This window comes from Rhinolophus sinicus, linkage group LG13 (assembly GCF_036562045.2).
Source record: "Rhinolophus sinicus isolate RSC01 linkage group LG13, ASM3656204v1, whole genome shotgun sequence".
In the NCBI taxonomy this organism is placed as follows: domain Eukaryota; kingdom Metazoa; phylum Chordata; class Mammalia; order Chiroptera; family Rhinolophidae; genus Rhinolophus; species Rhinolophus sinicus.
The window spans coordinates 15,941,507-15,966,729 of record NC_133762.1 but is presented as its reverse complement, the minus strand read 5'-3'; the positions used below and the strand labels follow the sequence as shown (position 1 = coordinate 15,966,729).

Genomic DNA, 25,223 nt, shown 5'->3' with positions numbered 1-25,223 from the left:
CTGGGACATCCCACCACTTCTGGTCACCCACCCGGGGCGGGCCTGGACAGCCAGCTGGGCTGAGGGCCACTCAGGAACCTGCAGGCTGACACCAGCAGGGTCACCCAGTCAGTCCCTCTCGGCATAGTCCAGATGTGCTGAGGACTGCCTTCTCCGGGCCTCAGTTTCCCCACCTGGGCACGAAGGACCCTTTTAGCTCCTACCCGCTGGCCCCAGCTTGTCCTCTGAGGCCTGGTCAGCCCAGAGGACCAGGGCCACATCCTCCGGGGACAGAGACACCATAGGGGTGTTGGAGGCAGGAGTGGGGGGACACACATGGTTCCTACAGAGCAGCTCTCACCAAAAGACAGTGACCACACTCAGTGTGTGTCCTGGCTCTGTCACTACTGCTGCTGACCCCATGCCATTCCTTTCCCCTCTCTGGACCTCAGTTTCCCCATCTGTTCTATGGGGATGCTATGCCCCGCCTACTGACATGGGGGCTCAGCTGTGTGAGTCAGTCGCAGAGTTTCTTGGGCGATGCCCGGGCCACCTGTGTCAGAGTCACCCGTACAGCGTCTTGGCCCCACCCTGGGCTCACAGAGCAGACTCTGGAAGTGGATCCTGGGGACATGCATCACAGAGCATTCAGGGGACCCTTACACATGCCTGGAGAAGCTCCTGACAAGCAATCACAGTGGGCTTTCTGTGAAAGGTAAAAGCCCCAGCCTTCTCCAAATCCATAGCCACCTTCTAACAAATACAAATGTCCTGTTTCTGTCCTCAGGTCAGGACACACACAGCCAACTGAAAATCACTTGGCCTTTCTAGGGCTCCCTTGCGAAGAAGATTCTGTGATCGTTACCTTCTGTAGTCTGATTTCAAAATAGGGGTTATCTTCCCATTTTTCCAACACGGCTTTCCAGACCAGCTATGCTTTTCAAGCTGCACACACGCTCACACCATTTAGAATTCCAGCTGCAGCCAGTCCTCTCCGGTTGTTCACCCTGTGCTGGGTTTCCAAAGGAAGGCCCAGGACAGGCACCTGTTGGCCCACTCCCCATCAGAATCATTGGGTCAGGACTGACCCCTAGTGGCGGGCTCTTTGTTTCATAGTGTCAGCCCCAGGGCTGGGATGTGACAGAGTATGCCACAGACGCTTCCACCCATTCTGGGCCACCCTGTCATCTTAGGACAAGGGGACCTGTCCCCTGCCTTTGGACCCAGCAAGCCTCACAGGAGCAAAGGAGCAGGTTGGGAAGTCCAAACGTGTGTTGTTCTGGGCTCCTTTTGGGGGGTGGAGTGCATTGCAGCCCTCAGTAGCCCTGCTGGTCATCCCACCCCGCCCCCCACACTCACAAATCCAAACACTGGCTCTGGACACCACAGGCCTGTGCAGGGGCAGCCTCCTTACAGGAAGTTAGCAGGGCAGGAAGGAAGGCCCAGGGCCGGGAGGGCCGCTGTCTGACAGGGGCTCCTGGACCTAGCTCTGCCTCTGACTTGCTGGGGCTACCAGAGTAAGTGACTCCCCTCTTTGGTCTCAGTTTCCGCATCTGAGAAACAGAGGGTTGGGCTAAATGGTCTAAGGTTTTCGGAGCCTCTAACTCAGCAGCCCATAGCCGGTCCTCAAGATGGGGGAGGGTCCCTCGGGGCCAGCTGAACGCCTGAGAGGCAGGACAGGCCCAGAGGTGGGCAAGCTGAGCCTCCCAGGTGGGCTGAGCTGGAAGCCTGACGAGCAGCCCTCAGGAGCTGCAGATGTAGGACCGCCCCCCAAAACGGGCTGGGGGCCAGGAGCTATGGATTCTGGTCCAAAAGCTGCCCCAGACATGCCAGATAGGCCTGGGCAAGTCACAACCCTCTTTATGAAATGACTTCTCAGGCCAAATATATATACTACAGAGGGGCTGTGGGAGGGACCCAGCTGTAACCCGAGGCTGCATACTGGCTTCCCGGGCATCCATGGAGCTGGCCTCTGGGAGGGGGCTCTGAATCTAGGGCAAGCATCAGAGGGCCCCTCGGGACAGCGGGGGCAGTCGGGGGTGGGGCAGAAGGCTGCAGGTGCGTGGGGAGCCTCTTTCACAGGGCACTAAATATCGCATCTGCCCCAGTTAGGCAGCCGGTTGGAGATGCAGGGAGCAGGCAGCTGCTCACCCAGCACCCACCCAGGAGTCTGCCTCCCACTTGCTCAGTGGGAGCAGTTGAGGCTCTGGGCCCCCTGGCAGCGGTTTGGGGAGACCAGTGAGCTGGCCCTGCAGGGGAGGACGGTCAAGTCCTGGGCCTGGTGAGCCGGCAGCCCTCACTGGGACCCATCTCACTAGTCCCTTATCCTCTCCGGCCACTCAGTAGTTTTTCTGCACAGCTCTTCTCTTTCCTGCTCCAGGGTTGTCCGCTGAGTGTCCCTCTTTCCAAGGCCCCTACCCTGACACGCTGTCCTGAGGAGCCCATGTAGGGTGGTGAGGACCAGGGCTGAGGGGTGGAGATGGGAGCAGGGACGGGGAGACTGGAGGTGGACCAGACCAAGCTGGAAGACACGGGTTTTGGACGACGGGGTGAGAGGGAACGGGGGGAGGAAGAGGGGGCCGTGGGAGGACCGCTGAGCTGTCCCAGAAGTCCCCAGGACAGGCACGGCTGCCCGCACTTGGTCCCGTGTTCCCCAGCCCTCACAGCTGTCCCCTTCACGGCCATCGGCTGCAGTGGGCGTCACTTGGACAGCCAGCAGGTCTGACTGTGTGCTCTCCCAGGGGACTGCGGCATGGCCAACGCGGAGGAGAAGCTCATGGATGACCTTCTGAACAAAACCCGCTACAACAACCTGATCCGGCCGGCCACCAGCTCCTCGCAGCTCATCTCCATCCAGCTGCAGCTGTCGCTGGCCCAGCTCATCAGCGTGGTGGGTGCAGGGAGGGGGCACGTCTTGGGAAAGGGGAGGCCATTCGGCAGCAGGGCTGGGAGCTGGGAGGCGCTGCCCAGACTTGTGGACAAGGTCTCAGACGGTCCGTCTGACCTTCTCCCTGTGCACACATTAAGGGTACAGGGGACTGCTGAGGGGACAGCACTGGGGCGCGAGAGGACTCCCTGGGTCTTATATCCTGAAAGGAGGTGGGTTGCACGGGCAATACATTTGCTAAAACTGACCAAACTGTACGCTTAGGATCTGTGCATTTCACTGCATGTAAGTTATACTTCAACTTTGAAAGATGTTTTAGAGACGGGTGAAGGTTTTCAGCTTTCAACAAGGGCTGAGTAGCTTGTTGAGAGTCGCCTTCCCACAAGAACGATTAGAACAGCTGGACAAAAACGCGCCTTCCCCCAATCCTGTTCGAAGGCCTTGAAGAGCTCAGCCAAGACTGGAGGCCCCACTTCCAGGCGGTGACCCTCATGTCTGTGTTTAATGGCTGGCAAACAGGGACGGGCTGAAGGGCTGAGCACACAGTGTGGCTACAGGCAGGAGGCCTGGGCGAGCACTTGGCTCTCATGGGCTGGGGAGGCACGCACTGGAGTTTGAGCCTCACTGAGGAGATGGGTGTTGGCGGAAACCTTGAAACGGACGACCTCAAGAGTAAAGACAATCAAAATTAAAGCAGCCGTTGCAGAACCAACTGCTTAGAAGCAGCTCAGGCACAGACTAAATTAAGGCGACGAGGGGCCCCTCCTCCAACTGCCTGCTTCAGAGCCCACCCGCACTGCCTGCAGGCGTGCACAGCCACACACCGAATAATGACAGCGCCCCCTCCCCCGCCCCCAGGGTCACAATGGAGCTGAAAACTCCCTGTCACCTAGCACATCGTGGCCGGCACAATGCCCTAGCACCACCTATTAGCCACCTGCAGTCCTCAGTCACATGCCGTCCAGGCTGGCAGCCCACGTCGGTCTGTGATGCTCGCAAAACCACACAATCACTAACGATGCATTTCTCTGAACACACATGTCGGTATGCGACACATGACTGGGAAGTCAGATGAAAATTTGCTAGGCACCCGATGAAACAGGGCAAAATAAGGCAAGACCAAGAGGAAAAAGACATACAAATGATTTAGTCAGACATAGTCTGTTAAAAAACTACCATGAAGATAGTAAATTTTATGTTACGTGAATTTTACCACTATTAAAAATAAACAAATAATAACTTTTCTGAAAAGAAAATAGCCACTAATATCCTCTAGAAAATCATAATGATGGAGCATTTAAAGCCCATCACGGAATGGGTTTAACAGCAGATTGGTCAAAGCAGAAGAGGAGGGTAAGGAACTGGAAGAGGGGTCAGTAGAAAATACCTGGACAGACGACAGAGAAGGATGGAAAATGCAGACAAGGAGATGTGCGGTTCCCTGAGAAGGCCACGCCATGGAGGACCAGGGTTGGGTGACGGCCAGGAGCTCTGTCTCAGACAAGCTGGGTGGGAAACACTGGTGAGCCACACGCAGGATGTTGGGAGCCCACTGGTAACCGTGGTAACCCGGTCTGTGTGTTGGCTCCTCCTACCCATGAACTGACAGCCCCTCTCTCTCCCCAGAATGAGCGAGAACAGATCATGACCACCAATGTCTGGCTGAAACAGGTAAGTCCCCGTGGGTCCCCAGCACAGGAGGCCTTTCGCCCGTTTGTGGGTGGCGATGGACCTGCCGGTGACTGGGCTTCGCTGTGTGCTCAGGAGTGGACTGACCACCGCCTGGCCTGGAACAGCTCCTGCTACGAGGGCGTGGACATCCTGCGGATCCCCTCCAAGCGAGTGTGGCTGCCTGACATCGTGCTTTACAACAAGTGAGTGGGGGGTTGCTGAGGCAGTGGGCTGGCCAGGACGGCAGGCCCAGCCCCGGGTCCTCCAGACCTGAGTGCAGCCCTGGGCCCCGCTGGTGCTTCCCGACTTCCCAGCCATCAGGCTGCAAGAGGCACTAGAGATGAGCAAAGCCAGAGCCCCCAGTTACAGATGGGGCGGCGGCGGCCCGGAGACTCACTCAGGCACAGCTGGGACAGGACGAGCAGCATCCCGCCGCCGGGTCCGGTGCTGTGTGTCCTGCGTATTGTCTCTCTGACTGTGCGCTGCTTGGTCCGTGTAGGGTGCCGGGAGCACTTGCTGTGTGTAGATCCCTTAGGTAGGTGAGAGAGCTAAGGGACTCTCCCCAACATAGTGATACCAGCACAAGTGTGAATAATTACGAGTGTGTGGTCTCAGCTGTTCTGCTTACTAGTTTTCTGACCTTGAGGAAGTCACTTAACTTCTCTGAGCCCCATTTCTCCCATCTGTGAAATGGGGGTAATCACAAAGCCTGCCTCGCTGGACTGCTGTGAGGCCTCAGTGAGCAGGGCTGACCCACGTGCAGACGCCCAGTAGCGCAGGCCTCCCAGTGCAGGCGCACAGTGGGGAGGTGGCCAGTGGGCCCTGACCTGCAGGCCCGTTGGCGCGGCCATGTCTGTGCTTTCATGCTGTTCCTCTCCGCACCCTGTCCGCCCCAGCGCCGACGGGACCTACGAGGTGTCTCTCTACACCAACGTGGTGGTGCGCGCCAACGGCAGCATTCTGTGGCTGCCCCCCGCCATCTACAAGAGCGCCTGCAAGATCCAGGTGAAGCACTTCCCCTTCGACCAGCAGAACTGCTCCCTCAAGTTCCGCTCCTGGACCTATGACCACACGGAGATGGACATGGTCCTCAAGACGCCCACGGCCAGCGTGGATGACTTCACCCCCAGCGGCGAGTGGGACATCCTGGCCCTCCCGGGCCGGAGGACCGTGGACCCGCAGGACCCCAGCTACGTGGACGTGACGTATGACTTCATCATCAAGCGCAAGCCGCTCTTCTACACCATCAACCTCATCGTCCCCTGCCTGCTCATCACGTCGCTGGCCATCCTGGTCTTCTACCTGCCGTCCGACTGCGGTGAGAAGATGACGCTGTGCATCTCCGTGCTGCTGGCGCTCACCGTCTTCCTGCTGCTCATCTCCAAGATCGTGCCGCCCACGTCCCTGGACGTGCCGCTCATCGGCAAGTACCTCATGTTCACCATGGTGCTGGTCACCTTCTCCATCGTCACCAGCGTGTGCGTGCTCAACGTGCATCACCGCTCGCCCAGCACGCACACCATGGCGCCCTGGGTCAGGCGCTGCTTCCTGCGGCAGCTGCCCACCTTCCTCTTCATGAAGCGCCCTGACAGCAGCTCCGCCAGGACCCCCGGGCCCAGCCAGTGTCACCTGACCCCGTCTGAGGCCTCGGCCACACACCCTGCCAGCTCCTCCAACCTCTATAGGGGCTCAGCCTACTTTATGAGTCCCTCCTCTGCGGCTCCCAAGTCTCCCACCGGCAGGATCCCCAGGGATGCCCGGCTTCCATCTTCTGGGAGGTTCCAGCAGGACGTGCACGAGGCTTTGGAGGGCGTCTGCTTCATCGCGCAGCATATGAAGAGTGACGATCAGGACCAGAGCGTAAGTCGCCGGCCCCCACCACCCGCCTGCCCAGCCAGGCTCAGACAATGCCACCAGTTTCCCATTTCCCGTAGCTCATTCACATGAGAGGAGGGCTCGCAAACTCTTTGCTGGAATAAGGAATCCAAAAGGGAAACGAGCCGTTACCGCTTCATGCATGGGGGAGGGAAGCGCCAGTGATCCTTTGTGTTTGTTTTGGGTTCCCGGATGCAGCCCCTGAAGTGAGGGCCTGGGCCAAGGTGGTTTGTGTGAGAAGTGATCTCAGGACGCACAGTAAGGCAGCAGGGACAGTGGCCGGGGAGCAACCCGGGGACTGACGAGCCCCTGCTGTGGGCTCTGGGAGCTCAGCCCATCAGAGACCCCCTGAGGACACACCGCACTGAGCCATGAGCCACAAAACCTCCCCGGGAGGCAGGGGCATTGGCCCCTCCGCTCCTGCTTCCTGTGGGTTCCACTTCCCCATTACGCCAGCTGCTAAGCAGCAAGCCCGGGTGGAGCAGAGGGACACAGGCTGAGTGGGAGGCTAGCGGGCGGCTGGCCGCGGGCTGGAAATGACGTCTGCAGCCGTTAGGGACACAGGTGGCAGGGGCACCGCGGGCGTCTGCTTCCCCCTCGGCAGGCTTGCCAGGCATACGAACACTTACAGCTCTTAGGAGTACAGACCCATCCATGAAAGTCGTATTGCTACCACGGTAAGAAATCATCGAGTAGGGTGACGGCAATTACAGATGTTTAAAAAGAGGTCATGTGCACTCTCACAGGGCAAACTCAGGTGTCCCAACCAACTCCTCTGAACAAATAACAGCACAAAGGACAATTCTTAACTGGACACAAAACATGGTGGTAAGAGCTAGAAACGGTCACCACGTTGCCGTGCCAGGCAGAGCAGGTGTCACAGTCTTGTGAATGTTCTCATCCCAATACCTTGTCAGACCAGATCCTTGAACAGTGTTTTCCTCATTCTTACCTTTCTGCGGTTTCTTGCCACTAGCCCCGTCCTCAAGGGAAGGCACTGGGAGTGCGTCAGTAGCAGGCAGAGAAAAGAGCAGGCCGGGAAAGCTCCAAAATCACACTGTGCAAAGGAAGGAGAGAACTGGTAACAAATGGAGTGTCAGACGCGAGCTCTGCTTCCGAGTGGGGTGCTGGCACCTGGGAGCCGGGTGGGCACACAGCCTCTCAGGCCCCGCCCATGCGGCTGGTGCACACTCTGCTTGGCCAGGTCCCCAGGGCATTCCCAGGTACCCTCCCGTGAGAAGCACAGCTCTTCAGGGGCCTCGGATGTCACTTTTTGAAAAATTCCTTTGTGCTGTCTTTTGTTTAAAACCATTCAGTAACTCCCACATGTCACTGTGCCACCTGGGCCTGCTGGCTAAGTGGGAACCACTTGGGCAACTGTTGGAAACACAGCCTTGGGGCCACCAGGTCAGAGCCCGGGGCCCTGGGGGACGTCCAGAAGCCACACTTCTAACCAGATCCTGGCGTCTCCTGTGTACAGGCAGGCTGAGCTCTGGTCTCCTGCAGCCTGGCTGAGTGGGCACCACCCTGAGCTCTCACTCCCGAAGGGCTCATGCCCCTTGGCACTCAGAGGCCTGCTGTGTCCAAGCCAAATAATTAAAAGCCTCTTGAGGGAAGGCCCAGCCAGAACCCCGTTATTGTAACCGCCAGTGTTCACTGAGCTCCAACCGCACTCCGGCGCTCTGCCAGGACCCAACACACATTACTGCTACCCGCCACCCGCACCAAACCCTGTGAAGTGGTGTTTGCTCAAACGCCCATTTTACAACGCGAAAGCTAGTCTCAGAGAGGCTCGGTGACTTGCCCAGGGTCACAAGGCTGGCACAAAGCACAGCCAAGCTCTGTACCCAGATCTTCGTGACGTCCCTAATCTTTCTTGCCCTGCGCTGAGCGCAGGATGGATTTGGGGTTACCCTGCAGAGGAGACACACACCACTGCCGGGGCCCTGGCATCAGCTTGCCGCATTTCCAGAGCCTTGCTGACTTCTGATGGGGCCGCCCCCACCTCGGACAATGTCAGAGGGATGCAGATGGGCCGTGTGCACACAGGCCTGGGGGCGGGAGGCCGGGATGCTGGGTCTCTGGGGGTCTCCCCAGGCAGAGGAGGCAGGAGGCAGGCGCCTCTGTGGTGGCCCTCTGCAGGCGAGTCAGGTTTCTGTCAGCTCCACACCCGGTGGCGCTGCGAGAGACCCAGATGGTGTGGGGAAGGAGGGAGGGGGCCTGAGGGGGGTGGGGGGGGTGGGGGGGGGAGAAGCTGGGCCTCAATTACAGACTAGCAGCCACTAACAAATCGAGCAAATGAAACAGCAGGATTTCCCGCATCCTGCAGTCTGCAGTGCCCCACCCCTGCTCAGCAAGGTGGGCCCCAAATCTTCCTTCCCTGCAGCCAACTCAGGCTTGGGGTGACAATAAGAGAAGGGCCTGTGCTCCTCAGGCCTTGTCCTTTTTATAATCAGGTTTGGTTTGAATCACATTCAAACCACATTCTAACCTTTCTATGCAACCTGAGTTCCCAGGGGCTTGGCTGCAGGGGCAGGTGGAGGGGGACTGAGAGTCATAGAGGCACCCAGCTGGGGCACGACTCACTCTCAGAACCTGCTACCCCAAGTAGCCTGTGGGGCCCCAGCCCAACTCAGGGGACTGGGGGAGAGCAGGGAGGACCCAGCACTCACCCGTGTGATCGGCTTGTCTGCCCACAGGTCGTGGAGGACTGGAAGTACGTCGCCATGGTGATCGACCGGCTGTTCCTGTGGGTGTTCGTGGTTGTGTGTGTGCTGGGCACTGTGGGGCTCTTCCTGCCCCCCTTCTTCCAGAACCACACGCCCTCCGAGGGGCCCTAGGCTGCCCCGTCTGTCCCAGGACCCCAGTTGTGGGGTGAGGTGATGTGGACAGTTTGCTGTTTTCTTCTGGGTCGCAGCTGCTGAGGCCCTAAATGAAATATGATACCATCGGCCATCAACCCATCAAACAGCCACAGCACGGGAGGGGCAAGGATTGGGGGCCTAACTGTCCCCTCTGAAGGCCTCTGGAAGCCAGGAAACCCCGACAGGAAGGGGCTTTGGACAGTTTAGTTCTGACCAGTCGTTCTCCCTGCACCAGGATAAGGACAAGCTTAACAGCAGCACCTACTATGTGCAGGGCATGTTACCTCGCACCGTCTCCCCCCACCCCCTCGTGTGTCGCTCACGCACTTCAGGACCCTCCCCAGCAGACAGCTGTGCGTCTGCAGTAACTTCTACCCAAACCTGCCTCCCCCAGTACCTCCCAGGCTCTTCCTGTGGCTGCATCACCAGGGCTCCACTGCAACCCACCAGTGTCCCGACGCCACTTCTCAGAGGTCTCCCCAGTCACCCACTGCAAAGCATCCTCCCCCACGGCCACGGCCCCGCCACCTCTCTCGAGCTCCTCAGTAGCTGAGGTTCTCACTTGCTGGCATGTGTATGGTCCACACTCACCCACTAGCATGTGAGCTCCGTGAGGGCAGGGACCCGGTCCGTCACGTTCACTGCACCATCCCCGGGGCCCAGCACAGAGCCCGGCACACAGCAGGTGCTCAATACATGTTTGCTGAGTGAATGAATGGCTCCAATTCCTCCTTCCAGCTCGTGCCCCTCCTCTGAGCCAGCCCTGGTTCCCCACATGACAGCAAGGGCGGGCAGCCCCTCCGTGCGCCACAGCCAGGTCCCCCCCTGCTTTAGCTCACAGCAGCCCACGGCCCACGTGTGCACCCCTCAGATGCTCTGATTGCCCCCCACAGTGACCGGCGCCTAGTAGGCACTCAGCGTATTTGTGGAACTGAGTAGTACTTTTTAAAAAGTATACAATTTGATACAAAACTGCCTTTCTGCCAGGAGAATGGGTTTTAACACATGCATAGGTTCGTGTAATCAGAATCTACGCGCTGCCTCACGGGGCCTGTCCCTGCAGCCACTCGTCCTCCTATGTCACTGGGGTTTTGTCTTCTCAACGACGCCACTTACATGAAACACATAGCGTGCCACCTTGACACTGACGCCTTCGAGACTCATCCAGGTCGTTGAGGGTGCCAACAGTTTGTTCCTTTGTCTCCCTGAGCTGTGTTCTGTCATGTGGATGTCACACTCAGGGGGTTAGCAGTTGGGGCCAATTATGAATTGAGCGGCTATAAACACCCATGTATTCCTATGTGACAAGTTTTCATTCCTCTAGACAAATACTCAGAAGTGTGACTGCTGGGTTATCGGGACTGGATGTTTAACCCACATGAGACTCTCAGAGTGTTTCCTGGGCGGCCATGCTGTCGTGCACTCCCACAAGCAAAGCAGGAGGCGCCCAGCTGCTCGGTGGCCGCTCGTGGTGCACCGGACTCTTACTGCAGCTGCCTCAGTGGATGTGAGGGTACCTCCGGCTTTGAACTTGCTTTTCCCTAATGGTTAGTGATGTTGAACATCTTTTTGTGGTTTTTTGTTTTGTTTTGTTTTTACTTTCTGTATATCCTCTTTGATGAAGTATCTGTTTTAATTCTTTTGCTTATTTTTAAAATTGGGTTTTAGTTTTCTTACTGTTGAGTAAGAGTTAAAAACGACTATAATAAGATATAACTTACATATCATAAAATTCACCCATTTTAAGTGTGCAATTCCACAGTTTGGGTAAGTTTATCACCCTAATCCAATTTTGGAATATTTGCATCACCCCAGTAAGGCCCCTCACACCTAGTTCTTCTTACTTTTGAGTTTTGAGCATTCTTTGTATCTTCTACACATGAGTCCTCCATAGGGCATGTAAAGTTTGCGGTCTTTTCCAAATGAAGGGCTTTTGGCCAGAATGAGGCTGCACTAACTGCGGGCTGAGAGGTAGGCCCCAATTCTTACACACATTTTCTGGGTCCTGCAACATGTCTCCTGCGTCTGGTTTTAATGTAGGTAAAGGCCTATTCTTGAAATAATAAAGGCGACTCACCTGTCCTGTGATGAAGGGACCCCAAGGAAGCCTGCAGGTGCGCCCCCCCCCCCGCAGTGGTCAGAGAGGCCAAAGGGCCCACAGTGGCCTGGTCACTGCAGGTTCCTGATGCCTCCAGAGGTGCAGATGGGGTGGGGGCCAGAGGCTGGGAGGGCAGTGCCCTTTCTGATGGCCCCATCTCCAGCACCTCATTCCCCCCCACTTCTGTTTCACTTTTTATTAAGGAGCAGTTCAAGCATTCTAAAAACCTCCAAGAACTCCTCCCTGAGCCTCAACAAGGACCAACTCCCCGCTCATACTGTCTCAGCTGGCTCCCACCCTGCCCCCTACCCTGCAGGACTCTCAAAACCACAGATACCATTATCACACCAAAAAGATTTAACACCTACTTAATCACGTCAAACAAAATCTGAGCTGTGTGAGAGGCTCTCAGCGATCCCAGGACCCCAGCGAAGAGCCACCGGGTGCTGGCACACACGTGGGACACCCAGAGCAGAGAATCCCACGTGGTACCCCCTGGGGGGGGGGGCCGGCAGCCATGCTCTGATTGGCCGCCGCACACACACCCTGACACAGGGCCCAGCCCAGACCCTGGAGCCCGCAGCAGGCGGGGTTGCGGGGAGCCCGGAGCTCCGCCCCGTCTGACTCAGAGTGGGCGCTGCGCAGGGAGCCCACCGGCGAGTCTGTCTCCGCTACACCCGGTCCGCTCCTGTTCGCGCCGGGTCTCCCGGCAGCCGGGCGGACCCGCCATGGGAGCTTACTCGCTCCGGGCGCCCCCACTTCTGCTGCTGCTGCTGCTACCAGGTAAGCGCGGGTGGGGACCGAAGGGACCGGTGGCCCGAGAGCGGACGCGAGATCCGAGCCGTCACGCTGGGAGCGCACCGTGAGGGACTCAGAAGTGGCGGCTTGGGGCTGGGGACCCGACACACGCGGATTCCCTCTGCCGGTGGCGAGCTGGGTGGGAACGCCCGTTTCCCTTCGGTGCACCGCCTCCAGAGACCTGCTTGGTGCGCTGGGTGCCGACTGGTACGACCCGGGCGTCGGCTCCACTGCCTAATCCCGCCCGCCTCCTCGTTTGCAGCATAGGTGGGGAAACTGAGGCCAGAGCAAGGTAAAGACTTGACCAAGGCACCCCTGGCAGGGTGGAGAGCGCACCCGCCTCCCCTCGGGTCTGAGTCTCTCCTCGCTCCCTGCAGCGAGGGCGCCTCCTGCCTCTGCTCAGCGTCCACCATGAGCCCGGTAGGGAGAAGTGGCCCTGACCTGCCGCCGAGGGCTGTTCGGTTGGCCTGGGAGGGCTGGTTGTACAAAAGGACTGCGGGTCTGGCAGGGCTGCAGGGGGCCCTGTTAGGGTAAGGCTCTGTGGCTGTGCCCTCAGAACGCCATGTATGCGCCCCTAGTGCCCAGGGCCCCACTACTCAGAGCACCTTGCATTCCCCACGGAGCTCATGCCTGTGGCCCCTCCTTTATTGGGGTGGTGGCAAAGGAGCAGGCAAGATCCCATTTCAAGACCTCCATGAGCTGGGTGGTACTTCACCAAGGATCCCCCACTTCCACTCCCCATTGTCCCCAGATCTGTAAGTGGGCAGCCACAGACAGCTGACTTGAGATGCTTGGGGTGTGGCTTATGAACACAGGGGTCCCCAAGGGTTTCAGAGAGGTGCCGGTCTCTGATCAGGACGTAAAGACAGCATCAGCAAGAACCCTGGGTCACACTCGGAGACCATGGGAGCCGTGAAGGGCTACAGACAGTTGGTGGCCAAACCACGACAGGGTGCAGATTGGAATAAAGGAGAGTCCCAGACCTGCCTGCAGTCTCCCACTGGGAGGCTGGGAGGCAGAACACTTGCCCTGGATGGCCCTAGGTGGCCCTGCCCCTGGGAGTGGACTGGTCATCTCCATCACGGAAGCAGCTAGTGGCCATAGCTAGGCCAACACACACCGGCCCCACTGCAACAACGAAGATAAGCAGAGTTCCTGAGCTGTGACCATATGCCAGCACTGAGCTGAGCACCTCGCTCGTAACAACACTACGGGGTAGACACGTTTATAATCTGTTTCTACAGATAAAGAAACTGAGGTTCAGAGAGGTTAAGCCACTTGCCTAAACTCACACAGCTCACAGGGTTTTTGTCATTCAGGGTCCAGGCCTGCAGCCACTGTGCTTCTCATTGAGCGTGTGTGAGCTCATGGACTCCCTACCCCTCTTGGGCCTCAGTTTGCCAATCTGTAACTCGAAGGAGAGAAACCAGCCTGACAGGCTAGAGGTCCCAGAGGACCCCAGCAGGTAGAGAGGCAGCGGTAGTGGGCAGGTATCCCTGGTGAGGAGAAGGGTCTGACAGGGCTGCTTCCCTCAGTGGCCAGTGGCTCCGAGGCCGAGCACCGTCTGTTTGAGAGGCTGTTCGAAGGCTACAACGAGATCATCCGGCCTGTGGCCAACGTGTCTGACCCCGTCATCATCCAGTTTGAGGTGTCCATGTCCCAGCTGGTGAAGGTGGTGAGTGCGGGAGCCACAGCCGTGGGGTACGGGGCTTCGGGAAGAGGCTTCCCAGAGCCAGCCTGCTTCTGTGCTTCACGCATCTGCTTTTACCTGTCGTTCTAGGATGAGGTGAACCAGATCATGGAGACCAACCTGTGGCTCAAGCAAGTAAGTGACCAGCCCTGAGCACTGCGGCCCCTCGTGGTAGTCACTTTATTTGCTATCCGTGAACCAACCAGGGCCCAAAGCTGGGGTCTACTGACCGGCTGGGCTGTCTCTTCCTGGGCTTGGGTCCCATGGTTCCCCTCCGGAAGGACCGCAGGGCCCGGCCCCTCAAGCCACAGATAACAGCTTGGAGGGAGAAGGCTCCTCCATGGTCACACAACAAAATGGGACAGATCTGGGCCTGGAGCCCTGGCTCCCGAAACGCACCCTTAAATCAGAACCAGATGTGTGGTCGCTGTTGGTAGTGTGGGAGCAGGCGCTCTGGACTTCCTGTTCCGACTGAGGCCAACGAAATCGTCTTCCATGCGTCCTCCCCAGGGAGGCTGTGCCCAGACCTGGCCTAACAATGACCTTCCACCGGCCCAGCCAACTGAGCGCTCAGCCCGTGCAGCCTCCCTTTCCCCCAGGAGGCTGGAAAGCCAGGTGGGCCACTCGGTGCTCACGTCCCCTCAGGCCGCAGCCTCACCTCTCCTCTCAGGGCTCAAGGCTCTGGTCTCCCAGCCTCTGCACCCAAGGCCCAGAGGGCCCCAGAACCCTTCAGAGGCCAACCCTGCCCAACCTGGAGGTAGAAGAGGGTTCTCTGTGTGATTGGCACCCCGTTATTGGGGCTTGTTCTGTGTGATTGGCACCCCATTACTGGGGCTTGTTCTGTGTGTGACTGGTACCATGTTATTGGGGCTTGTTCTGTGTGATTGGCACCCCGTTATTGGGGCTTGTTCTGTGTGATTGGCACCCCATTACTGGGGCTTGTTCTGTGTGTGACTGGTACCATGTTATTGGGGCTTGTTCTGTGTGATTGGCACCCCATTACTGGGGCTTGTTCTGTGTGTGACTGGTACCATGTTATTGGGGCTTGTTCTGTGTGATTGGCACCCCATTACTGGGGCTTGTTCTGTGTGTGACTGGTACCATGTTATTGGGGCTTGTTCTGTGTGATTGGCACCCCATTACTGGGGCTTGTTCTGTGTGTGACTGGTACCATGTTATTGGGGCTTGTTCTGTATAATTGGCACCCCGTTATTGGGGCTTGTTCTGTGTGTGACTGGTACCATGTTATTGGGGCTTGTTCTGTGTGATTGGCACCCCATTACTGGGGCTTGTTCTGTGTGTGACTGGTACCATGTTATTGGGGCTTGTTCTGTGTGGCACCCCGTCACTGGGGCTTGGTGGGAACATGCCTGAGAAGCTCCTGGAGACGGACACATATAAGCTTACAGCATGGGCCTGGACGTGGCACTAGAAGTGACCAGAGCAAGCACCAGTGGTGCTTGTGTGACAGGAGAAACAGCCTTGCCCAGTCACGGTGGCAGTGGCTCCGGGAGAGCCAGGAGGCGGCCTGCACAGGCCCAGTGCTGCCCCCCCCAGCACCCACATGGGAGGTTAGGCTGTGCGGTCTGCAGCATGGAGGCGGCTCCGTGATGGGGAGGGCTAAGGACTTCACCGAGGTGGGTGGTGTCAGGACAAGTAACCCGCGTGGCCCTTCTGCTGCCTGCCCCCCAGATCTGGAACGACTACAAGCTGAAGTGGAACCCTGCCGACTATGACGGGGCGGAGTTCATGCGCGTCCCTGCACAGAAGATCTGGAAGCCAGACATCGTGCTGTACAACAAGTAAGGGCGGGCGGCCCCCACCCCTGGGGCCTTGGCCTGCTGCCCTCACAGCCTGGCCCTCCCCAGACTTTTCCTATAGAACTTCATTCACTGGCTCATCCACGGGTATCCACTGAGCACCTACTATGTACCAGTGGCTGGAGAAACAGTGTGCATAGAGCAGACAGCTCCCTGCCTCTGGGAGCCAGCTGTGCAGCAGGGGAGACAGGCCTGAGTTTTAACAGCCAAATGAGCAGTGACAGACTAGAGCGAGGGCAGGAAGGGGGCACACGGAGGGGCATCGGCCTCCAGGCCCTGCCTAGGACTGGCCTTCCTGTGCGTCGGGTCCCAGCGGGCGCCATGAGCTCAGGCCTCACGGAGGCTTGTTCTTCTGCCCCCCTGCCTGCCCAGCCCGCCCCCATCGCAGCTCCCACCCGCTGCAGGCAGCCTCAGTTCCCTCCTCTGCCGCTCTGAGCCTGCCCATCATGGCACCGCTCTCCTAAGGCCACACAGAGCTGACACTTTCCACACATAAGCTCTGTTATTAGGCAAACATACGAGAATTTCAACCGGTATTTTACAGTATGTGCTAGCTTGTTCTCGGGTATTAAAACACATCATTTTCACAGCTGTGCTTTAGCTCTAGTTATAATGTTTCAACCATTAAGCATTTTTCAGCACAACATTTCATACAGAATTAGTCTAATCGGGTTTTAATGAATAAGACAATTCTGCGTTTAGGTTTTTATGCCGTATTAGTACAAATTAACATGTTTTACTATTAGTATGATGACTGGAGAAGCTATGTTTTGGGCTGAACCCCACTTTCTGGTCAGTAGCTTAAAGAAGGGGGATCTTTAACCACTCAGAGATGGTCTGTGTTTTACTGACTGTTTTCCCAAGAAAATACAGCAATCATAAATAAGATTCTTTCATGCAATTTGTATTTGTAAATCGGTCCTTAGAGAACTGGGACACAAGATAAACTCAGCTGGTTTTACAATGTGAAGCGCCCTAGAAGTCCCCTGTGCAAAGGCTGTTGGGGAGCAGACAGTGTGTTCAGAACTTCTGCTGAGCTAGAACTGAGAAAGTGGGCAAAATTCTTAATCTTACGATTTAAATAGCAGAGCTGTTTGCTTGCTGGAAATCCTGGCTGAACTGCTGCAGTGCTCTAGGATGTATGCTGGCAACAACACTGAGAGACATGGTGAAGTGCTTCAAATTGGACTCGGGACAAGCAAATATCCTAAGGAATGTCCTTAGAATCTGACGCTGAACATAATAACACGTAGAGAAAATCATCCAACTCTTTCTCTTCATTTCAACACAAAAAACACCTTTTACCTTCTTACGCCAAAGTTTCTTCTATGAGCTTTTGTTTTCTGAAGTGCACTCTTAACAGAATGCGCAGAAAGTGCTCGCAAGATACCCTAAGTTCTCACAAGCTCAAAACCCGCAGCGGCCTCTTTAGGGGATATTTTTCGGTCACTTACCTGGAGAGAAAATCCTTGGCTCAGTCCTTCCTTCCCTGAAAATCTTTAAAACGCTGGCTCGTGTTCTGGTACGAAGTGTTGCTGTGAAAATCTGATGCCAGTCTGATTTTCTTGTTCTTGTCAAATCATGTGAGTTTGGGGAGAAAAAGGGGACACTGTTAGTAAGGTGGCAGCAGCACAGATGTAGGCCAGGACTGTTCTGGGCACACTGCAATGCGGAGCCAGCTTACGCACAGGTGGGCTGCTCTTCTGCGTGGGTGACCGAGGGATACTATTCCTTTGTCTCTACAGTCCACTGGTTTTGCTCTGTCCCACGTACATAAGCCTTTTACTCCACTTTTTTTGAATTACTGTTTTTCACACTTGTTCTGTTCCATGGCTCTGATTCTCTCTCCAGAAAGTCCTTTATACATATATTGGAACTTATTTACCTATATTCTCCCTATGTTATTTTCACTCAAATTCTTTCTTTGTCTTTGATTTAAAAGAATTTTTCTCCTTTCTGTATTTTATTTCCATTACTATGCTTTCCACGGTGTCTGCTTGTTCTGCTTTTTTCTAGTTTAGTCTTTGCTTCTAAAATGATTTTTCTTTCTTTTCTCCTAATTCTTTCCTAGGTTCTGTCAGTTCTTTATATGTCCTCCTATTGCTTAGCCAAATTATTTGTTAACTTTTCTAGTTCTGATTCACGCTGCTCTTTCAGAGTTTCTGAAGGTTTCTTACTTTCTTTTAGATCGATTGGTAATATCAGGTTATCAGTTTCATCTGCTCTGTGGCTGTATTTCTGCCGGCGTGCACTTAAGGCTGGTGTTATTGTTATTCATTTTTATCTTTTCCTTATTGTCTGTTGATGTGGAGTTCAATCCGATCCTTTTCTGTTGCTCTTGTTTAAATAGGCGGCCTATTCTGAACTTTTAAGACAAGTTCCCAGAGCGGGCGGCAGTGGCTCAGGACGGGCTTCTTGTTTCTCCTGCTTGACAGCCCCCCTCACCTAGTTACCCCGGAGCATTAGAGGGCAGGCCTCTCATGCAGCCGCCTCTGGTCTGAGAGCAGCAGCTTCTTTAGTTTCTGAACTTTCTCTTCTCACCCTGCCCCACTCGGTCTGGATCCTACCCTAAGCAGTCTTTTTCAGGGTGGGTCTCTCCAGCTGGAAGGGAGTTTTGGGAGGTATTTCCGAGCTCCTCGAGAGCCCACACTGGGCTGACTGACTCCTCTGCAGACCTTCAGTGGATCCCACCACCTCTCTTTGTTCCCTCCCATAAACCAGAAGCTGTGGGGCCCTTTGATTCACTGTTTCCCCTGCTGAAGATTCAACGCAGAGTGGGGTCTTCTTTTCTGAGGGGCAGATACTTCCTGGTGATTTCCGTCTGGGGCTCTTAGGACATGAGATCTCCCCCTTCTCTTCCTCAGCCCGTAGCTAATCCCACATGTTCCTGCGCAGGCTCTGCTGGTGCTGGGGCTTCGACCCCACATGCCCATATTCTGAGGTCCACGGGTTCCATGGAACCTCTGGTGACCATGTGGTTAGTAGGTTTTGTCAGTTGCTATCCCGGCTGCCCTATTTTTCTAAGGGAATTTGGAGGGATCAGAAAAAACTGATGCCCTCCTGCTCCTTCTCCCACCACTCAGCACCCTCTCCCCACTCACACTCTTAACCTTTCCTTCTGTTAAAGTGATACCTCAGCTAGTCCCTGGCACCAGCCACCCTGCCTTTTCTTGTTCAGCAACACACTGGCTCAGACCCTCCCACCTCTGCTGTGTGTGCTGCCGCCATCTCTTGGGTGCCCTGTGCAGGTGAGAGCTTTATTTTCTGGTCATTCATTCAGTCAAAAGCACTTACCGAGTGCCCTCTGTGTGGCTGGTGCTGTGTCAGTCCCAGCTAGGTCTTCATCGTCTCTGTCGTCCGGTGGCAGAGACGGGCTGCTGACATTGCCCCGGCAGCAAACAGGCTTCTGGTCCAGGCAGACCCAGCCAGGTTCTGTGGGCCTCAGCACAGTGACCAGCACCCCTAGGAAAAGCAGACATGGGCTCCAGCACCAAGGTAAGCTTATTTCCAGCTTTGGCATCAAGTCTCCACGTGCAACAGAGGCACGTGGGGCGGGAGGCCAAAGACTAGCGGGGAGCCACGCCCTGGGCACACCCCTTCTGTTTTCACGTGGCCCCATCCAGTAACAGGAGCACAAAAATATCCCTAAATGCTTAGCTTTGTTCGTTTTCTCAGCTCTTTGGGCAATGGGTTTGGTGATTGTTCCCTTTTGAGGGACCTAAATGCCTTCAAATGCAGAACTCTAAGAAATCCACAGGGCCGATCCAGGGGAACGAGCTCTCCCTGGGCAAGGCTGCTGCTGGAAGGACGGCTGGCCCACACAGACATAAGACCGACAAGGGGTTGAGTTGGACATCAGCAACTCTTCTGTTCAACAACCCAGCTTATAAATACCAACAAGACAGATCTAAAAAAGCTATGTATCTCTGTGTGAAAATAAAGTCAGGGTACACATAGCTAAAAGGAAGGAAGAAGAAACACGGGAAGAATGTGGCGAGATAGGGAAACAGCAGGTGTAAAGAAACGCGTTATACTGGATTTGACAGACGAGGAATCAGAACACGACTGTTCGTTCTAAAACAATGCTGGGAGGGGTGGGGAGTGTGGGGAGTGGTTGAGATGGGGTGTGGTCATAAACCCACCTGTCAGGTTCAGTTTAAAGGGAGTGGGCTCCCACAGTGGCCTCGCACACACGTACGAGACCACATATCGGGCGCCCAATGGAAGCTGAAGGAGAAGGCATGACTGAGGTCCAAACCACAGGGACGGAGGGTGGCAAATATCCCCAAAGGCCACCTGCATCCACAGTGACAACTTTCAGGCCATTTCTTTATTTAAAGGGAAAAATTTCCCTTCTTGGCATTGGGGTATCTCAGTAACTATCAAGTCGGGTGCTGTACGTTGTGGATGAACCAGTGACACCCCCACTGGGAAGGCTCCTGGGCCTCAGTGTCCCCATTGGTAAACGTGCTGGCGAATGAGGAGACCTTTCACGGCACTTTGAGCTCTCACATCCCACAGTCTCGCCGCCACTCACTCACCTGCTGGTGTGGGGCGGCCACGTGGCAATGACCATGTGTCGTCACCCTCCCCTTCGTCTCTGCAGTGCCGTCGGGGATTTCCAGGTGGACGACAAGACCAAAGCCTTGCTCAAGTACACGGGGGAAGTGACGTGGATCCCTCCGGCCATCTTTAAGAGCTCGTGCAAAATCGACGTGACCTACTTCCCGTTTGATTCCCAGAACTGCACCATGAAGTTCGGGTCCTGGTCCTACGACAAGGCCAAGATCGACCTGGTGCTCATCGGCTCCTCCATGAACCTCAAGGACTACTGGGAGAGCGGCGAGTGGGCCGTCATCCGGGCCCCCGGCTACAAGCACGACATCAAGTACAACTGCTGCGAGGAGATCTACACGGACATCACGTACTCGCTGTACATCCGGCGCCTGCCGCTCTTCTACACGGTCAACCTCATCATCCCCTGCCTGCTCATCTCCTGCCTCACCGTGCTCGTCTTCTACCTGCCGTCCGACTGCGGCGAGAAGGTGACGCTGTGCATCTCCGTGCTGCTCTCCTTGACCGTCTTCCTGCTGGTGATCACCGAGACCATCCCGTCCACCTCGCTGGTCATCCCCCTGATCGGCGAGTACCTCCTGTTCACCATGATTTTCGTCACCTTGTCCATCGTCATCACCGTCTTTGTGCTCAACGTGCACTACAGAACCCCGAGCACGCACACGATGCCCGCGTGGGTGAAGACCATATTCCTGAACGTGCTTCCCAGGGTCATGTTCATGACGAGGCCGGTGGGCAACGAGGGCACCACTCAGAGGCCGCGACCCGTCTACAGTGCTGAGCTCTCCAACCTGAACTGCTTCAGCCGCACGGAGTCCAGAGGCTGCAAGGAAGGCCACCCCTGCCAGGACAAGATGTGCAGCTACTGCCACCACCGCAGGGTGAAAGTCTCCAATTTCAGTGCCAACCTCCCAAGAAGCTCCAGCTCTGACTCTGTCAATGCCATGCTGTCCGTCTCTGCTTTGTCACCGGAAATCAAAGAAGCCATCCAAAGTGTCAAGTATATTGCTGAAAATATGAAAGCACAAAATGAAGCCAAAGAGGTAAGGACATGTCATTACGTCTGTCTTTCATTCACTCAACAAACATGCATTGGCTCCCATGGGTACAGGTTAGGGCTGGGTTAAGAAATTAGGCTCTGGAGTCAGTGGCCTGTGTTCAAGGCAGCTCTTCCATTGCCAGTTCCATGTCCTGGGACATGTCACCTCCCCTCTCTGAGCCTATCTTCTAAAATGGGGTAACAGAGCTTGTGAGTATATGGTGCCAGCAGCCCGGGCCAAGAGGTCGATCAGGAGACAGGCTGGAGTGATCTCCAATTAGTGTTGGTCAGCTCAGCTTCGATTTTTAATTTTACTTTCTAATTGTGTGTTTTCCCCCACGTAGGTATAATTTACATAAAGTACGCACCTCTTAGGTGCACAGCTCGATGACTTTTTGCATTCTGTGTACACCCATGTAACCATGAGGCAAGTAAAGATACAGGACATTTTCAGAGCTTCTCGCCTCTCCCCACTCAGCACCTCCTCCCTCCTCCGTAACCACTGGTCCTTGAACTTCATACGAATGGATCACATAGTATGAACGCCTTCATGTCGGGCTCCCTTCATTCAACAAAATGTCTTCGAGGTTTATCCTTTCGGTTGTGTCTTTTTCATTGGTGTGTACTATTCCACAATATAACTGTGCTGCCCTCTGCTTTGTTATTCTACAGTTGCTGGACATTTGGTTATTTCTAGTTTGGGGCTATTTTGAATGACGCTGCTACAAACATTCTTATTTGTGTCTTTTGATGAACACATATAATCATTTCTCTTGAATATGTACGAGTGGAACCGCTGGATCACTGGAGAGCTGCGTTTCTAACTTTAGTGGATACTGTAAGGTTTCCAAAGTGTTTGAACCAATTGACACCCCATCGCACCCCACCCCAGCCCCGCCCACCCGGCTGGGAGTGGACAGGAGAAAAGAGCAGAGCTCCAGGCTCTCCCCAGCCCTCCCCTGCCCAGACCCACCCCCCAGGACAACCCAGCTCACACTCACCAGGCCGCACCTTCCCAGGTCCTAACAGTCTTGTGGGGCACCTCCAGGGCTGGGCTGGGGGAGGCAGCCAGGAACTCATGTTCGTTCAGCATTTTGCCTAAACTTGTGTACCTGTTAGTCCTCATTAGTCCAGTGTTTCCAGAGAATGGCCAATATCATAACCCCTTAAAGACTAAGAGTCAGACATAACATTAATTTTCCCCCAGCTCTTTCTGTAGCACTCTTTTATCCCTGTGTGAGACCGAAGTCCCATCTCTCTTCAGCAGGCTAAACCCTGTGAATTGCTGTCAGAGGAAGATTTATACTTGGATAATGGTCATTTTAAAATCAGCATTAACATCAATACGTATCATTCATAAGGACCCTGTGTCGGGCATATCATTTCATTTAAACCTCATAAAAACCCTCTGCGGTAGGTACTGTTCTTATCCCCATTTTACAGATGTGGAAATTGAGACGAAGAGAGGTCACATAATACACCCAGATGTTCACGACTAGAAAGCAGCTGAACTGGGATCACAACCAGTCTGTCTCCAAACCTCTGCTTTCTACCCCGCCTCACAGGCCTGACCTTTAGCCACAGAGGTGGGGAGAGAACACGGGGTCTGTTGTGTATTTGAAGCACTTGCACACCAGAATCTTAGGAATTCAAATAAAGTACCTTATGGCAAAGACAGCATTATGATTGCAATTGTACCTAGACTCCTTGGTGTCACCGAGAGGACACATTTACTCCAGCTCTTCACAGTGAAATAAATCCTTTCTCCCACACGATTTCAATGTCACTTAATTAAATTACTGCCTCACATGCTGGCTCTTTGTTATGTGATTATTTCTTCCAAATCAGTTGATTCATCGGCTCTCTCTTTCTCAATTCAATTATGGTTTCCTTGCTTTCTGAGTTGTCTAGGAGTATAATTAACATACAATCCCCTTCCTACTTCCAGCCTCAATTGAAGTCCTATTATATACAATTAGTCTTGCTCTTTTTTCCGTCTTGTACTTTTTATCAGCAATTATTTCTGATTTTTAGCCTGTTCTATAACCGTACAGAATTCCATGATTCTTTGGCCTTATAACTGAAGATGACACTTGGTTAGTTGTGGGGCGGGGAGGCGGGGGCAGGGAGAGCAGGAGTGATGATGGGTCATTCCTGGAACAGATGTTAAGAGGAAATTAGGGTCTAAAACAGGGTAAGAACTAGTACTTTGAAACAAAGGGAAATGATGTATTCGCTATTCTAACAAAGGCCCAAATTCCTCTACAGAGGTGGAGGTCAACTAACTAGCTTTACAAGCTTTATAAATTGGAATTCAACTTAGAAAAAATAGGTAATGTATACATTAAGAATTGCTGATTTAAAGCGGATATAACATGACATGTTTGATACTGTTTCTCTAGGGCCTGAAGAGAAACTTGAGAATGGAACATTTCTGCAGACTGCATCACTGAAAAAATAGGTTGCTTGCATTTTGGAGGGAATGGTGGCTGCTGCTGCTGCAATATATTTATTAAACGTTCAGGATTGAAAATGTGTTCACACTGTCTTCTCCGTGCTTTATTTTTCCCTCTTTCATAATTCTTCCTTTTGCGTTTCAGATTCAAGACGACTGGAAGTATGTTGCCATGGTGATCGATCGCATTTTTCTGTGGGTATTCATCCTGGTGTGCATTTTAGGGACAGCCGGGCTGTTTCTGCAGCCCTTGATGGCCCGAGATGACTTGTAAACACTGTGCATCTGCCTGAGGCGAATGGGGGGGGGGGGAGGCTCTGTTTTTAAATTGCGCTAAAACACAATTAACATAAAATTTAGCATCTTAACCATTTTACAAGCACAGCTCAGTGGTATTAAATACATTCACTCTGCTGTGCTGCCATCACCTCTATCCCCAGAACTCTTTGCATCTTGTAAAACTGAAATTATATGTATATCAGTTAAACAATAACTCCCATCCTCCCCTCCCTCAGCCCCTCACAACCACCATTCCATGGTCTGTCTCTGAGTCTGACTACTCCAGGCACCTCATCTACGTGGAATCAGTGTTCATCTTGTTGTGACTGGCTTGTTTCACTCAGCACAACGTCCTCCAGGTCCATCCACGTCGCAGCAGATGTCAGAATGTTTTGCTATCCATTCATCTACTGATGGACACCTGAGTTGTTCCCAAATTTTAGCTATTGCGAATAATGCTGCTGTGAACATGGCTCTATAAATATCTCTTGGAGACTCTGCCTTCAATTCTTTTGGACATATACCCAGAAGTGGAATTGCTGGATCATATAGTAATGCTGTTTGTAACTTTTTGAGGAAGCATCATATTGTTTTCAGCCATGGCTGCACCATTTTACAGTCCCACCCATAATGCACAAGAGTTCCGATTTCTTCACAGTCTTGTCAACATTTTGTGTTTTTTGGGTAGTAGCCGTCCTCATGGGTGTGAGGCGGTGTCTCACTGTAATTTTGATTTGCGTTTCTCTAATGATCAGTGATGTTGAGCATCTTTTCATGTGCTTAGTGGCCATTTGTGTATCTTTCTGGAGAGATGTCTGTTCAAGTCCTTTGCACGTTCTTGAATTTTTTCTTTTGTTAATATGTATACATGCTATATATTCTGGATATTAATCCCTTATCAGATATGTGATTTGCAAATACTTTCTTCCATTCTGTGGGTGGTCTTTTTACTCTGTTGATAGTATCTTTTGATGCACAAAATTCTTAAATTTTCATAAAGTCCAATTTGTCTATGTTTTTAAATCTGTGCCTGTTGTGTCATATACAAGAAATCACTGCTAAATCCAATGTCACAAAGCATTTATCCTTTTTTCTTCTAAGAGTTTTATTGTTTTAGGTTCTTTCTTAATAGTAACACATTTTGATTAAGCTACTGGCTTTGTTTTTTTTGGCATTTCAAGGTATACTTAGTA

General features: G+C 53.9%; 2 protein-coding genes and 2 long non-coding RNA genes across 5 annotated transcripts in view; 2 read left to right on the top strand and 2 right to left on the bottom strand.

Annotated features, from left to right (window-relative positions):
* Positions 1-9,207, bottom strand: part of LOC141568144 (uncharacterized) — a 14,819-nt gene extending 5,612 nt beyond the window's left edge. The window contains exons 1-2 of the long non-coding RNA XR_012491168.1: positions 9,085-9,207; positions 7,365-7,469 (exon numbers count right to left, since the gene is read on the bottom strand). This is a non-coding gene — a long non-coding RNA (uncharacterized LOC141568144). The remainder of the gene's footprint in view (positions 1-7,364; positions 7,470-9,084) is intronic.
* The window catches only part of CHRNB4 (cholinergic receptor nicotinic beta 4 subunit), a 10,464-nt gene extending 476 nt beyond the window's left edge, over positions 1-9,988 (top strand). The window contains exons 2-6 of the mRNA XM_019751247.2: positions 2,721-2,869; positions 4,493-4,537; positions 4,631-4,740; positions 5,434-6,397; positions 9,112-9,988. Of these exons, the coding sequence (XP_019606806.2) occupies positions 2,721-2,869; positions 4,493-4,537; positions 4,631-4,740; positions 5,434-6,397; positions 9,112-9,252 (1,409 nt within the window). The 3' untranslated portion in view covers positions 9,253-9,988. The remainder of the gene's footprint in view (positions 1-2,720; positions 2,870-4,492; positions 4,538-4,630; positions 4,741-5,433; positions 6,398-9,111) is intronic.
* On the bottom strand, positions 9,243-20,355 carry LOC109457956 (uncharacterized). The gene is made up of 4 exons (XR_002139125.2): positions 20,224-20,355; positions 18,977-19,144; positions 17,137-17,252; positions 9,243-9,340 (listed from the first exon to the last, which is right to left on the bottom strand). It is a non-coding gene; the product is annotated as an uncharacterized LOC109457956 (long non-coding RNA).
* CHRNA3 (cholinergic receptor nicotinic alpha 3 subunit) lies at positions 11,922-25,098 on the top strand. 2 transcript variants are annotated; one of them, XM_019751245.2, is made up of 6 exons: positions 11,923-12,157; positions 13,708-13,847; positions 13,953-13,997; positions 15,555-15,664; positions 20,289-21,300; positions 23,897-25,098. In XM_019751245.2, exons 1-6 carry the CDS (start codon positions 12,103-12,105, stop codon positions 24,023-24,025), a joined length of 1,491 nt encoding a protein of 496 aa, XP_019606804.2. In that variant the 5' UTR covers positions 11,923-12,102; the 3' UTR covers positions 24,026-25,098. The 2 variants fall into 2 exon arrangements, with proteins under 2 accessions (XP_074173659.1, XP_019606804.2); XM_074317558.1 differs by lacking the exon at positions 13,708-13,847 and having other exon boundaries at positions 11,922-12,157.
* The last annotated feature ends 125 nt before the right edge of the window (positions 25,099-25,223 follow it).